Consider the following 13,379-nt stretch of genomic DNA (forward strand, 5'->3'; position numbering starts at 1 on the left):
ACAAACCACAAAAAACAAAACAAAGCAAAACAAAACAAACAAACCAACCCAAGAAACTTAACAAGCACAAAAATTGCTTTCAACTTTTTCCCAACTTCTTCCTTGAAAGATTAAGGGGTAAACACAGGACGTTCTGATAACGAAAAAGGAGTGAGGTCTGTGAATCCGGGAATGATTTAAACTGTCTGACAATTCAAAGACAGAAGACAACTCTAATGTACAGATAAAACTAAAAGTGGCAATAGTAGATCATACTCCTGGCAGTTAATGGCACTGGCTCACTAGAGACAAATCTGGATCTACTTAAAATGTCAGGTGTGTAAAGTAATGAGTCTTTGCTTAGTAGGAACCCAGCAGAAGGAGCCTTCATGGTCCACTTGTCAGTTGAGTATATATTACTGCAAGCCTGTTAAATAAATGAGTATTTAATACCTACTGGATGAAAAAAAAAAAAAAAAAAAGCTACTCACTCTAACAACTCTAGTCTTTCAGGAGAGAAGATAAAATTTTATCAACATAGTGAGATGCTTCTTATAAGCAAACAAAACTCAACACTTTAGTATCACAGAGTATTTAAAATATCCAAGCACGTTTGTGGAAGGTACAATGTTCCAGGGGGAAATGGAGTGACTGGAATGTATAGGATTCTCAGTGACATTTCGAGTGGCCAGAGAGAGGAATGTGTACTTGATTCTCTTTGAGAAGGAAGAATTCCTGAGAATCAGACAACGTTTGAGTAGGAGGGCCTTGAATCAGTCAGTTTTGCCCAACTTCGGAGATAATAAACACATGACGAAAATGTAGTAGAACAGGTCACAGTCAGCTGGGAATAAATATGTTTTTCATCAGTCCAATATAAATATGTCTTTCATCAAATATGTTTGCCAATTTTTTTCTCTAAATTTTTTTGTAAATACGGAAATTTTCCAGGGCTTAGAAATTAAACAATGAATTTAATTGTTAGATCTTAATTGTCAAAGGGTAGTAATTAAATTTTTTAAAAGTACTTTCAACTCTATCTTTTATTACCTTAAGGTCGAGAGGTAAACATTTAACGCACAAAGACAATGACTGCTTATAAATAACATTTTTAAACATTGTTTTATTTTCTCATTCTTCGTTGTACTATTAATATAGCTTTCTACCAAAAGGAAAAAAAAACACCTAAAAAAAAATCCAAAATACTCTTTGCTAACCAACTTCATTTTACAATACTAATTTAATTTAGATCACTTTTTGTTTTTAGAAAGACAAAATACAGGAAGAAATGGTTTTCTCTTTCATGAAATATTAGCGCAAAATGAAAATGTGAAGAGAAGCAACTGTCAGTTCAATTAATTACAAGAATATCAATTCACAATGTTAAAATAAACATTAATAAAATGCAATATTTTGCAATCATGTCTGTTTATTGCATACATATGTGCCCTCTAAACACACCTCTAAGTATACATTATGCATATCTTTAACCCGACTGTCTTAACCTCTGTTTGATAACCACAGAATGAGTTATAAATCTATGTATTTAAATATTGAGACTAATTAATTGGTAAATTTTAGTTAGTTATGCTGTTTTTAAAGGGGTACCTTGTAACTGAAAAATGAAAGCAAACAAATTTGAGGGGAAACTAGCCTTAAAAATTATATTTGGGGGAAGGATGGAGAGAAGGAGGGAAGGCGGGAAGGAAATGACCCGATCACACGGTCTCATCAGTATCAAGTATAATATGTATACAAAGAAAAAAAAAGTGGAACTGCTAAGGTAGTCATGTTCAGCCTCTCTGGGGTACAGCTAAGGTTGGATAATTTATAAAGGAAGAGACCTATGTATTCTCTAAAGCTTTTGGCATGACTGATTCATTTGACTTTGGGCTTTAGATACTGTAGCATAGACAAGTGGCGTCACATATGAGCAGAGAAAAATCTTACCACCTTCTAAGGAGACCTGAATGTGCATTCTAAATCATGAATTCCTTTGGATGCTTTGGGTTCTGTGTGCATAGTAACAGGTAAAAATTAACTATATGTGAAACACATATTAGTGGGCTTAATATCTTAAAAAGAGATTTGATTTACATTAAAAATGGAATATTTTAATTATTTCTCCAGTTACGTTTGGGTACAAACAGAACATCAGGTCTGCACTGATTTTTCTTGAGGACTGAATGGGGAAGGGATGTACATGCTTCTGACGTATGTTTGTGTGTGTGGGATGGGTGGGGGGGGAAGATGTTGTCACTTCTCTACTTTGAGAATTGATTCATATATTTGGTATAGTTAAATACTTCTGTAACATAGAAAATATCTTAAGTCCTCTGAGAGCTGCATAGAGGGACTCTAGACATCAAGAATTAGACCTTTCTTCTGCTTGCTGAAAATGAACTAATTTGGAGGGAGTGTTCGAGAACAACACCCAAGCTAAGTGAGCATCTCAGAGGGGCTGCTTCAGGTGACTACCGCCTTTCCAAAGGGGAAACGATACACCATGCTCATAAAGACTGTGATATTTAATGAAGGAGTTTCCCCATGCCAGTGGGTATATGTTCTGCTCTTCCTATGAGGGTTAGAACATCGCAAAATGAAAAAGAACAGCCAAGTCTTCAGGAGTTTGGGACTAGTCTCATAATAATGTAACTGTGTGTTATCAGTGGCTCCAAATTCTGCTTTTCAAAATTCTAGGGTTTTAGAAGATTTTCGGGCAATGAATTAAAAAAAAATACTTTGAATAGACCCTAGAGCACTATACACTATCATAAATAATTTTTTTACCTGGTATATAGATGATCTCCTCCAGGTTTTACCCATTACATAGTTAGAATGAGTATTTAACAACAAAATTAAAAAAAAATTTTTTAAACAGCTGATTTCAAAGAGACAAACATAAAAGATACAACAGGGTTATTCTATTTAATAAGAATGCCTCAAAAGAGCTATTCACTTGGTAGTCTATAATCCCTTAACTAACCTGTCCTCTTACCACAATATCCCTAGGAAAGAAGGTAATTCTTAAAAGGAACATGTACAATTCGCAAACATAGAGGCTCTCAAATGGCAGGATGACCCTTTCTCCCCAGCTGGCTGCTAGGGGACCACCTAGGAAAGGTCTATACTATCTGCACAAACTTCCTCTCCCCACTTTAAAAAACTCTTGGGGATGTGCAAAATTTTCTAAAACCTACTAGAATGGAGCATTGAGGATTTTCAGGGCAGTGCAACTGCTCTGTGTGATAATATAATGGCAGATCCATGTCATCTTACATTTATCCAAACCTATAGAATGTACAAGACCAGAGTGAATTATAGTGTAAGCTGTGTACTTTGGATGATTAGGATGTGTCAATGTAGTCTTGTCAATTGTAACCAATGTCCCACTCTGGTGGGGGATGCTGATAATACATGTGTGGGGGCAGAGGGTATGTGAGAAATCTCTATACCTTCTTAATTTTTCTGAGAACCTAAAAATGCTCTTATAAAATAAGTTAAAAAACTCCATTAGAAAGGTGATTCTCATGCGTTATTTTGACCTTTACTCAACCAATAAAAGCCATTATAAATATATTATCAGTCCTTAATAATGAAGATCAACATCTTCCAAGCTAAGAGCAATTTAGAATCTCTGGCATTATGAAGCAGATGATTCAAAAATAACAATAGGAGGCACATAATAAAAATGACTTGTTTTGCTTGATTTTAAAGTAACTACTTAGATGTTAGAAAGGGCAAATCATTACCATTCATTCTCTTGTTCACCTTGTAAATGGGCTGGATCATTGCCAGAATTCTGAATTCTTGGGAGAGCCATTTAAATTTTCAAATTAATTGATCTGGTAATCCTAATAGGCTACCCCAATGGTTAAAATTGAAAATTAGCTTACCACCTTTGCACTGATCTTAAAAAAAAATATCAACCTTTGGGAAGAGAGAGGTAGAAGTCAGTCTAGATCAACAGAATTTACAGTTCAGTCATGGTGAATTTAAAAAATACATTTTTCTTTCAATCATTATTTTATGTTCTAGATGAGGTAAAATTTGTAAAATCTGCATTGAAGTCATGTTGTGGGCACTCTGGTGATAACATTGATGAGGTTTATTTTGGTCAAAACGTCAGAGGGAAACATTAATTGCTATTTTTCCACTGTGAACTTTATACTACATTGTCCAAGGATAGATTCATTGGTACCACCCCATTATAGAATCCTCACAAAAAGGCCAAATTTGAGGAATGTGAAATTGGCAAGCCTTTCAAACAAAGACTTGATTAGGACTTCACTGATGTGATGACAAGTCTCTCAAGTTCTTGGGATGATTGGAAACACCATCCTTTCTGGCCTATCCCATTTGAGAAACCTGTGGGTGTGCTCACATTTGCTTGGGCATTGCACACGTGCACGCACACACACACACACACACACACACGAATGAATCGAGCTAGAAATGATTGACCTATGAGATCAAAATAAATAGGAGAAATGAGCTCTTCTTTATACCTAGAAATAGCTGAAAATTGCTGCAAAATTTAAAAGGTAAAGGTTTTCACTTTAGCACCAGGAATTGCAAAGGAACCCCATTTCTATCACTGTGGCAGGACTGTATGCAGTTATGACGCTAGAGTGATAAGTTGGAGGCAATGTAGATTTTTGCTTCAAAAACAGAAGCTATGTTGAAATTTTAAAACAATGGAATATATATCGTGAATAAAAATGATGAACCGTTTCTTCTTTGCTTTTCTTCTTAGGTGGATTTTCCTGAATTGGGAGTGGCAGTCGCAGGGGTGCTTTTTGGAAGAGGGAATCCGAGACCTAATCCTTTTGGCCTCTGCAGAGCTTGAATTGGCTCAGCGATCCCCTTGCCACCTCGTCCAAGGCCTGACCCAGGTGTCCAGCCCATATTCTGGAGCATTCGGTTTCCAATGTTGTTTTCTAGGATTGGCTGAGCGTTTTCCCCTACAAATCCTGAAATTAAAAAAATGACAAAAAAACACAACAAGCCCCCAAACCATATTAGTACAGACATAGATGAAGATTCTCTCAAGTTAAGAAAATCATATTCTCCTAAGTTTTTCTTCCAACAAGTTTATTTTATGTGGTGCTTTGTATCTGGCATTCTGGGGGAGAGCAAGTAGACTGCTTCCCATGATTCTGACTTGTAGAAGAAAGAAAGTGCAAAGTGCTAGAAATAAGTTTTAATAATGGACATTCGTTTGCTATCATCAGCTGATTTTCAAAGCCGTGTATTGGACATTGTGAGAGCCTCAGTCTTCAGTACATTGTAGGACTGAGAATGAAATGCACCATTGCCATTTGCTGAATTAGTAACTGGGAATAGATGAGAACCAGGTGACCACATAATGAGGCAGTCTGGGACTTGTCAAATGGGGTCTTAGCTCACTGAAACAAGTATCTTAATGTGTACTGGAAAAAACTTTCAGTTGTAAAAGGCTTGAATGGCAATGATAGGTATAAAAAAATTCATAACTAACATTATTTACTGCTAGACCAGGGCAAAAGATGCATTTCCAAAACAGACCTCCAGGATATCTAGTGTTTTCTGAACAGCCACTGGTCAGGTATGTCAGGTTGAACAGTGCACTAGCAATTCTATCCCATATCCCTGATTTTTAAGTAATTGCCACAAATTAGTTTAATTCCATCTGTAAGGTCAAATCACATCAGAGGTCTAATGGTGCTCTGGGCTACACATCTCTTTAATCATATTTTATCATATTTTGGATTTAAGAGCTTGCTAAAGTTCAGGTGTAAGATTTGTTTAATATTTAAGAAAAAAACATGAGGCCACCTGAATACACCCCTTCAAAAATTGCTAAATTGTGGTCACTTCTCAGTCCTAAAGTGAACAGCAAATGGTGAATGAGTATCACCATGTAAAAATGTTGATAATTTCCAGCACGGGGGTCCCAAGATTGGCCACTGTAATCCTCCCATCCTTGTTGTTCTTAATCTGGGTAGAAAAGAACCCACTCTCTTTTTTAGGTGCTGCTTTCATCTCTCTTCTTAATGAAAATAAAATGAGATAAAGCATTATCTTGTACTTTGAAGTAAAACAATAAAAATGGGAGAACATCTAACTTCTCACATGTTAAATCTTTCCACATGTAACCATGGATTCCTGAAAGAATAATAATAATGATAAAAAAAGCTTTTCTATGCAACCTTAAAGACAAGCTAACAGTTCATTTTTCATGGACAGTGATTCCGGAGTGAGATCTACTGTTGGTCTCTCATCCTTTTTATGAGATTAAGACTTAGGAGGGGAACAACTCAGTCTCCACACAGCCTCCTACAACCATAATTTCCTTTCCTTTTGCTCCTGGCAGTGCTAAATCTTTTCAGTCCTTTCCTGGAAGGCTCTCCTCCTGCTCCGGCAATTTTAGCAATACCTAGCCTGCTCGCCCGCCCGCATGCTCCCCATGCCCAGCCCCCTTGATGTGGGATCTCTCCTTTCTGTGACAGGTGACTCAGTCCTTTCCCCTAAAATCTTCCAGGGAGTATTGTGGATGGTAATTCACTGGCGTAATTGGCTCAAGAGATGAAAATCTTGTATCGGCCTCTCTTAGCTGCTAATCTGTCCAGCTGACTGCAAGCCTAATTGGCAGCTTGTTTAGTAATTTGGCTCCTAAAGTGTTGTATTGATGTTGGATAAACAGCCAATGGAAGGGGAGGTGACACATGCTGCTTCCTACATAACAGCTAGTGCACCCCGCTTCAGTCCCTCCCCTGTATTCAGAACGCGTTTGTGGTATGCGCTCGCTCTTTCTTCCATCCTCTTTTCCCTCTTTACCAGCTAGCTGGGGGGCAGGGCTATTAATAATAATAATAATAATATTATTATTAGTGGTTATTAAAACTACGAGTTATAATATGGCTCTCTGTTCTTATTTTTTTTTCTCTGTTCTTAATAACTAATTTAAGGACATGATTTTTTTGATTACTGTTAAGGAAAGAAACAGCATTTAGCACAGTTTGAGAGGTGAGAAAATGGTAGGTGTTACTACACTTTGTCAGATGTTTTGTTTTATTCTTAATATAGAAAAGCCTGATTCAGGCCATTCTGCATCTTTTCTGCAATACTGTAGACGTTTCTCAAGTGAGTTTTGCTAACTCAAATCAGTTCAAACCCTTACTGGCTTAGAATACAAGGCACATACTTTTTAAATAATAAAAATTTAATGTGGAACTAATTTCCTGTTTTGTTTTGTTTTTGTTTTTTTCAAGGTGAGAAAAACTTTGTTTTTTTTTTTTTTTAAAGATTTTATTTATTTATTCATGATAGTTACACAGAGAGAGACAGAGAGGCAGAGACACAGGCAGAGGGAGAAGCAGGCTCCATGCACCGGGAGCCCGACGTGGGATTCGATCCCAGGCCTCCAGGATCGCGCCCTGGGCCAAAGGCAGGCGCCAAACCGCTGCGCCACCCAGGGATCCCTGAGAAAAACTTTGTAACGAATGAAAGATGTGATCTATATTGACATGTTTGGATATGGAAATATTTTTTTCTAAAGATTTTATTTATTTATTTGAGAGTGAAAGAAAGAGAGTGAGGGAGTGTATGAGCAGGGGGAGGGGTAGGAGGAGAGGGAGAAGCAGACTTCTGGCTGAGCAGGGACCTCAGTGTGGGGCTCAATTCCAGAACCCTGGGGTCATGATCTCAGCTGAAGGCAGACGCTCAACTGACTGAGCCACCAGGTGCCCCAAGAGTGTTTTTATTAATAGATATTTTGATTATACAGAAATATATTTCTTATGGAATCATTACGAATCAAAGAAGAGTGTTTAAAAAAAGCTAAAAAAATCTTAAAATTGTATTGGTTCTGAAGGCACACAGTTATGTCTATTTACAATAATATAATCAGGATCATTTATGGTCTGCCTACTACGTACCACACACATTGTTTACTTGTTAGACATATGGCATTCATTAGATCCATTCCTCATAACAACTGTGCTAGGAAGGAATTCTAGTCGGGCTTGGAGACATGATGTCATTTGACCATGACTACATAGTGAGTAAGCTAAGATTCTAATTTGGTTAAGTTTACTCCAAAAACCTACACACTTTCCATGAGAATTAATGGCAAATAAACAATTCTAGTGATGATGATGCTTCAAACAACTAAAATAAAAATTAACTGGGTTATAAGTGAATTGTAATAATTTCTCTCAATTTGCATATACAGCAAACATACACTGACATAGGTGGATAACAAAATATGATGATAGCTACAGCTCTTCAGGTTACAGATGCTTCCATATTCACCATTTCTTTTGCTCTTCCTTATCAATCTAAAAGATAGGTATTATTGGTTCCATTTTATAGATGACACTGAGGTTTGAAGAGGTAATACAACCTGCCCCAAGTCAACTAGCTAGAAAGTGTCTCAATTAGAATGTGGACTTACATTTGAGTCCAAATCTTATTCATTCACTGACTGAACATCTGACTTAAAATATTATATCACCAATATTTTCTCTTATGTCATTTCTTCTGCCACATTCTCCCAAATGACTTGGATTTTACTGTTCATAAATTTTAAACCCCAGAAATTACTAGTCTAACCTAGCACATAGCAAGTCTGTCTGAAGAGAGAGGTTCAACTCTCTTGTGATACCTAAAGATTCATTTTGCTTGCTATAAATCCAGCTGATCTGGTGGGTATTTAAATTACAATTTAAGTTTTAGTTGTACTTGTAAACACAATTCACGGGGGTTTGTTTTGCTTTTTTTTATCTATTATAATAATCCTTGAATTTAACTGAGGCATCTACTCCATTTACATTTATTGTGATCCTCGGTATATTTGGATCTATTTTTCCTGTATTATTTAATGCTATTTGCCTTGCATTCCTCTACATTTTTGTCTCTTCCTTTCTGGCACTTATTGTTTGCTTACATCAGCTTGAAAATTATATGTTGCATTTTTATTGTTTTAGTGATTACCTTTAAATATCAACATGCATAACTGACTTATTATTTCATCACATGTCCGTATTGTTGTCCAGAGTTTTACTTCCAGCTTATTAAAAAAAAATATTTTATTTATTTATTTATTTATTTATTTATTTATTTATTTATTTATTTATTTATGAGAGAGAGCATGGGGAGGGGGGAGTAGGGGGAGGGAAGGGAGTGAGGGAGAGGGAGAAGCAGACTCTCCACTGAGCAGAGAACCTGACACAGGGCTCCATCCCAGGACCCTGAGATCATGACCTGAGCTGAAGGCAGATGCTTAACAGATGAGACATCCAGGTGCCCCTCCATTTTGATTTTGATTCTCTCTTTATGAATTCCGTTTTCTTCTACATGACATATTAAGTTTAGTAATAATTGGTATTTACCTGAAATTGTCTTTATTTCATCCTCACTCTTAGGAAGTGGTTTAACTGGATATAAAACTCTATGTTGATTATTATTTTATCTCCACACTTTGAAAATATTACTCTTATCTTCTGGACTGTACTGATGTTTTTAAGTCTGCTACCATTGTAATTTCATTCTGATGTAGGTTCCATCTTTTTTCCCTGGCTGCTAAGTCCTTTTCTTTCTCTTTGGTGTTCTTAAGTTTTATTACAATGAGTCTAGATACAACTAAATTTATATTTACTGTTTCTTGATAAGGACTTGTACTTTTTTGAATATGAAGATTCACATTTTCCTTCAGTTGTATAAATTCCATCATTTTCACTGAATTCAGTCAATATGATCCTCAAATAATGGACCTCCCTATTCTTTTTACTCCTCGTGGAAGCCCTATTGGATGTATGTTGAACTTCATCCCCCTCATAATCCTGTAGCCATTCTATCTTCTATATTTTTATCTCAGTGCTTCTTTTAGGCAATCTTTTCAGATTGCTCTTAGAATTCATTAGTTTTGTTGTTGTTGTATGGCTAGCTGTATTGAATGTGTCATCCATCCAGTGAATTTATAATTTTCAAGATTTTTTCATAATAAATAAGAATATCAAATTCTCTTTGGTTCTTTACCATGCTTGTCTTACTTTTTTTCTATAGTTATTTCCTTCTGTTTTTAAATCTGTTTATAATTTCCATTTTTTTTTAAGTTTTGGTTTATGACATCACCTTCAGTAGGTTTTCATTTGTGAAATTAAGATAGTCATTGGGGTTTAAGGCATGTACCACTAAAGTAGCTTTAGAAAAAAGAAACTTTAGAAGCTTTGCTTCAAAGTCCGGTTTTTATGTTAATTTGTTGACTTGGTATAATTTTAAAGTAGAAACTCATGTGAGGATAAGCTCTGGTTATACATCTTCAGAGTCTTCTACTTGGAGCTCAGGTAGAAATGAGATTCTTATTTTCCCATGCCTGTGGGTAAGTTTTGTTTCTAACCTGCCTTCTTCTTAGGATAGAGCTTTCCAGATGTTCTGACTTGATACGATCCTTACATCCAACTTCTCAGCTTAGCTCCCTTCCTACGGGGCACTAACAAACCCACCTCAGGGTTTCCTAGATTGGCAAAACTGGGCATGGGCATGGGGGCTCCATAGGACCATTTCTGGTCTGGAACAATTTCCTTTAGTCTCAGCTATGCATCTAAAAAGATTGCTTTACACTTTGTTAGGTATGTCCAGGTATTCTGTAGTTTGAGAATTTTCTCATTATTTAGTCTTTCATATTGTCAGGAACATGATTATTTTCTATCTAATGTGGATGTTTACCCTCTCCTTAAGTATACCTTGTACCAAATGGTAGTGGAGAGTTAAGACTCTCCTAAAACACCAAACTGAAAGTCAGTTTGGTGATGCATGTATCAAGAGGATGAGGGTGATATGTTTGGTTTCAGTATCAAGAGGATGAGGGTGATATGTTTGGTTTCAAAATTAAAAACAACAACATCTCCAAAAGTCTGCCCATTTTAAAGTCCTGGAAGAGATTAGATAATCTACATTGATCATATAGATCCAGTGGTAAAAGAAAATAAAAATACAATTATTGATAAAATAAATTTTGGACAACTGAAGAGATACAGCAGGAAGGGAGCTTGGTTACACTAACCATTTCCTGATTATGATCAGTAAGACTTTTAATTAAAAGTACATCTTTAAAAAATCTTTACCCATTATTATGGTTTGCAACTTGCCTTTATTGTCTTAAATATTCCAAGATTATTTTATTATTGAAATACCAGTAGAATGCTGAGGAAGAAGTCAAAAAGTCACAGAAGGCTGTAAAGCAACCCCTTGCAAAGATCTTGCATGTCCATGAAAACATAGCCTGGAGCAATATCTATACCAAGATATTAAACTTCACTAGGCATGTCTACGTAATATAAAATGTATAGGAAAAAGGTTGACTCTTTTCGATGAATATTTTCCCTATGCTATCAGTTCAATACAAAGCAAAATAGTAACAGCAAATACTAATTGTGGATAACAATGAATTTAGTAATGCGTAGTGGACTAAACCTTTAAATGAATGTGGTAGCCATAATATTTCCAAAAGCACGCTTATATCTTTTCACTATGAGATCCTTACTAAGCTATGACTTCTACCAAAAACGCAGACCATAACCAACATTGCTGACTGCCTTTTAAAAATGTGTTAATAATATTCTTTCTATTTTGCTCACTGCTTTTCTTCACCTTTACAGGTGACATTTTTCAAACTATAAAATGCATTCTGCTGGCAAACCTTCTTGCTTCAACAGTTCTCAATTTTATAATAGTAAATCTACATCCTTTGCTACTGAGACATCCACTATCTTTTGGTATGTGACTTTGAATGAGGCAGAGAACAAGCCATACATTTAAAAATCAATATCTAACCTTATCAATATTCATTTTACTTTGTCGATACAAAATACAAAGGTGAAAGAGCAGTAAATAAGCTAAAGCACTGAAATAAATTTGGTGTTCCTGTCACAATTAATAAATGTTCAACCGATAACACTGCTGGCTAGACTATAGCTCTATAGCTGTACAAAGTGAATGAAATTATGCTTCAATGCTATTGCTAAAACAGGGTGAGTAAAATTTTCAACACACTAGCAGGTAAAGATCAGATTTTGGGTTATTAATTTCATCGGTGACTTACAAGTATTTATTACATGTATAATACATAACTGTTTATTCTTGGAGTTTTCAATTGTTGTATAAACCCTGTTCAGGATTATAAAGTTAGAGTGCCAAATTATAGTCTTCTGACAATGCTTTGGTAAATATTTTCTAAAAGTGCTGTTTAACTGTACAATATTTCACATATAAATCAGAGGGGATCATTAAATAATATTCAAGCTGTCTGCCTTTTAACTCTTATCCCCTACTTCACATGAGAGACTGTTATCTTTACCTGCATTTTTCCACCTTAGATTGAATGTTGACTAGAGGCAACAGAAAGTGTGAAAATGTATCTCAATTTGATGTGTTTTGGGGGGAGGTCTGAAAGGGCCTATAAAATGGGAAGAATATTCATTTTGAAATAGTTCTACATGCTAACTCAACTCTGGAAGCTGACAAATATAATTGACTATTATGAGACTGAATATACTTCAGAATTTGAAAATTATAATTTTCAGAGACAAGATGATCGAGGATTCATAACCTCATTATCAAAGTGTATTTATGCAAAAGCATTTCTTACTTGAATTTGGATAATAATCTTCACCTTAGAGTTGATTCATTAGTATTAGAAGATATTCTTTTTAAAACTGAGGACTTTTAAATAACCTCATTCTCTTCCTCTTTGAGAGGAACAGTTATGCATGGATTTAAAAGACGCATTTGAAATGAGTAACATAATTCTCTTACTCCACTACTGTGAGTAATTACAAAAATGCATTAAATTTCTATGAATTTTATTCTTTAAGGAAAAAAAAATCTAGTAATATAATCAAAATCCTGAATCTTAAGAGAATCACAACAGTTTTGAAATATAATGTCTGAAATATGCTGGTATAGGCTTATGAATGTTTTAGGCTAAAGTTTAATGTTTAGACCCATACTCCGTATAAATGATTTCCTCTGATGCTACTGAGTTGTAACGTCAAAATCACCTTGTAGAAATAATTATATTATCCTCTCCTCAACCATTATGCATTTTCCTTCTCACTTCACATATGTTCAGAGTGTTAGAACCTGACCCTGATATTCTCTCTTCCTTATTGCTGGCACTAAGGTGCTTTAGTCACATCCCTAAGATTGTTCTTGTACTATTTCTGCCACTAATGTTTGAATCATTGAAAGATAAGAGAATTCAGGGGACCATTCAACTGGAATGGGGATATTAAAGAATTCTACACCTGCCTTATGAAAGATTTGAATTGAGGAACTTATGACATGTATTCGATCTAAAAGTGGCTATCTGTCCCTGCGTAAAGAGATATATTAGAGGTATTCTCACGAATGTTCTG

At 35.5% G+C, this 13,379-nt stretch overlaps 1 protein-coding gene across 3 annotated transcripts in view; it reads right to left on the bottom strand.

Annotated features, from left to right (window-relative positions):
- Window positions 1–1,082: 1,082 nt before the first annotated feature.
- GPATCH2 (G-patch domain containing 2) overlaps window positions 1,083–13,379 on the bottom strand; it is a 168,062-nt gene continuing 155,765 nt past the window's right edge. For 2 of the 3 annotated variants that reach the window (XM_038586155.1, XM_038586154.1), the window contains one exon: window positions 1,083–4,952. In XM_038586155.1, coding sequence (XP_038442083.1) covers window positions 4,835–4,952 — 118 coding nt within the window. In that variant the 3' untranslated portion in view covers window positions 1,083–4,834. The remainder of the gene's footprint in view (window positions 4,953–13,379) is intronic. The other variant, XR_005385700.1, reaches the window with a different exon arrangement.

The sequence above is a fragment of the Canis lupus genome, chromosome 38 (assembly GCF_011100685.1).
Source record: "Canis lupus familiaris isolate Mischka breed German Shepherd chromosome 38, alternate assembly UU_Cfam_GSD_1.0, whole genome shotgun sequence".
In the NCBI taxonomy this organism is placed as follows: domain Eukaryota; kingdom Metazoa; phylum Chordata; class Mammalia; order Carnivora; family Canidae; genus Canis; species Canis lupus.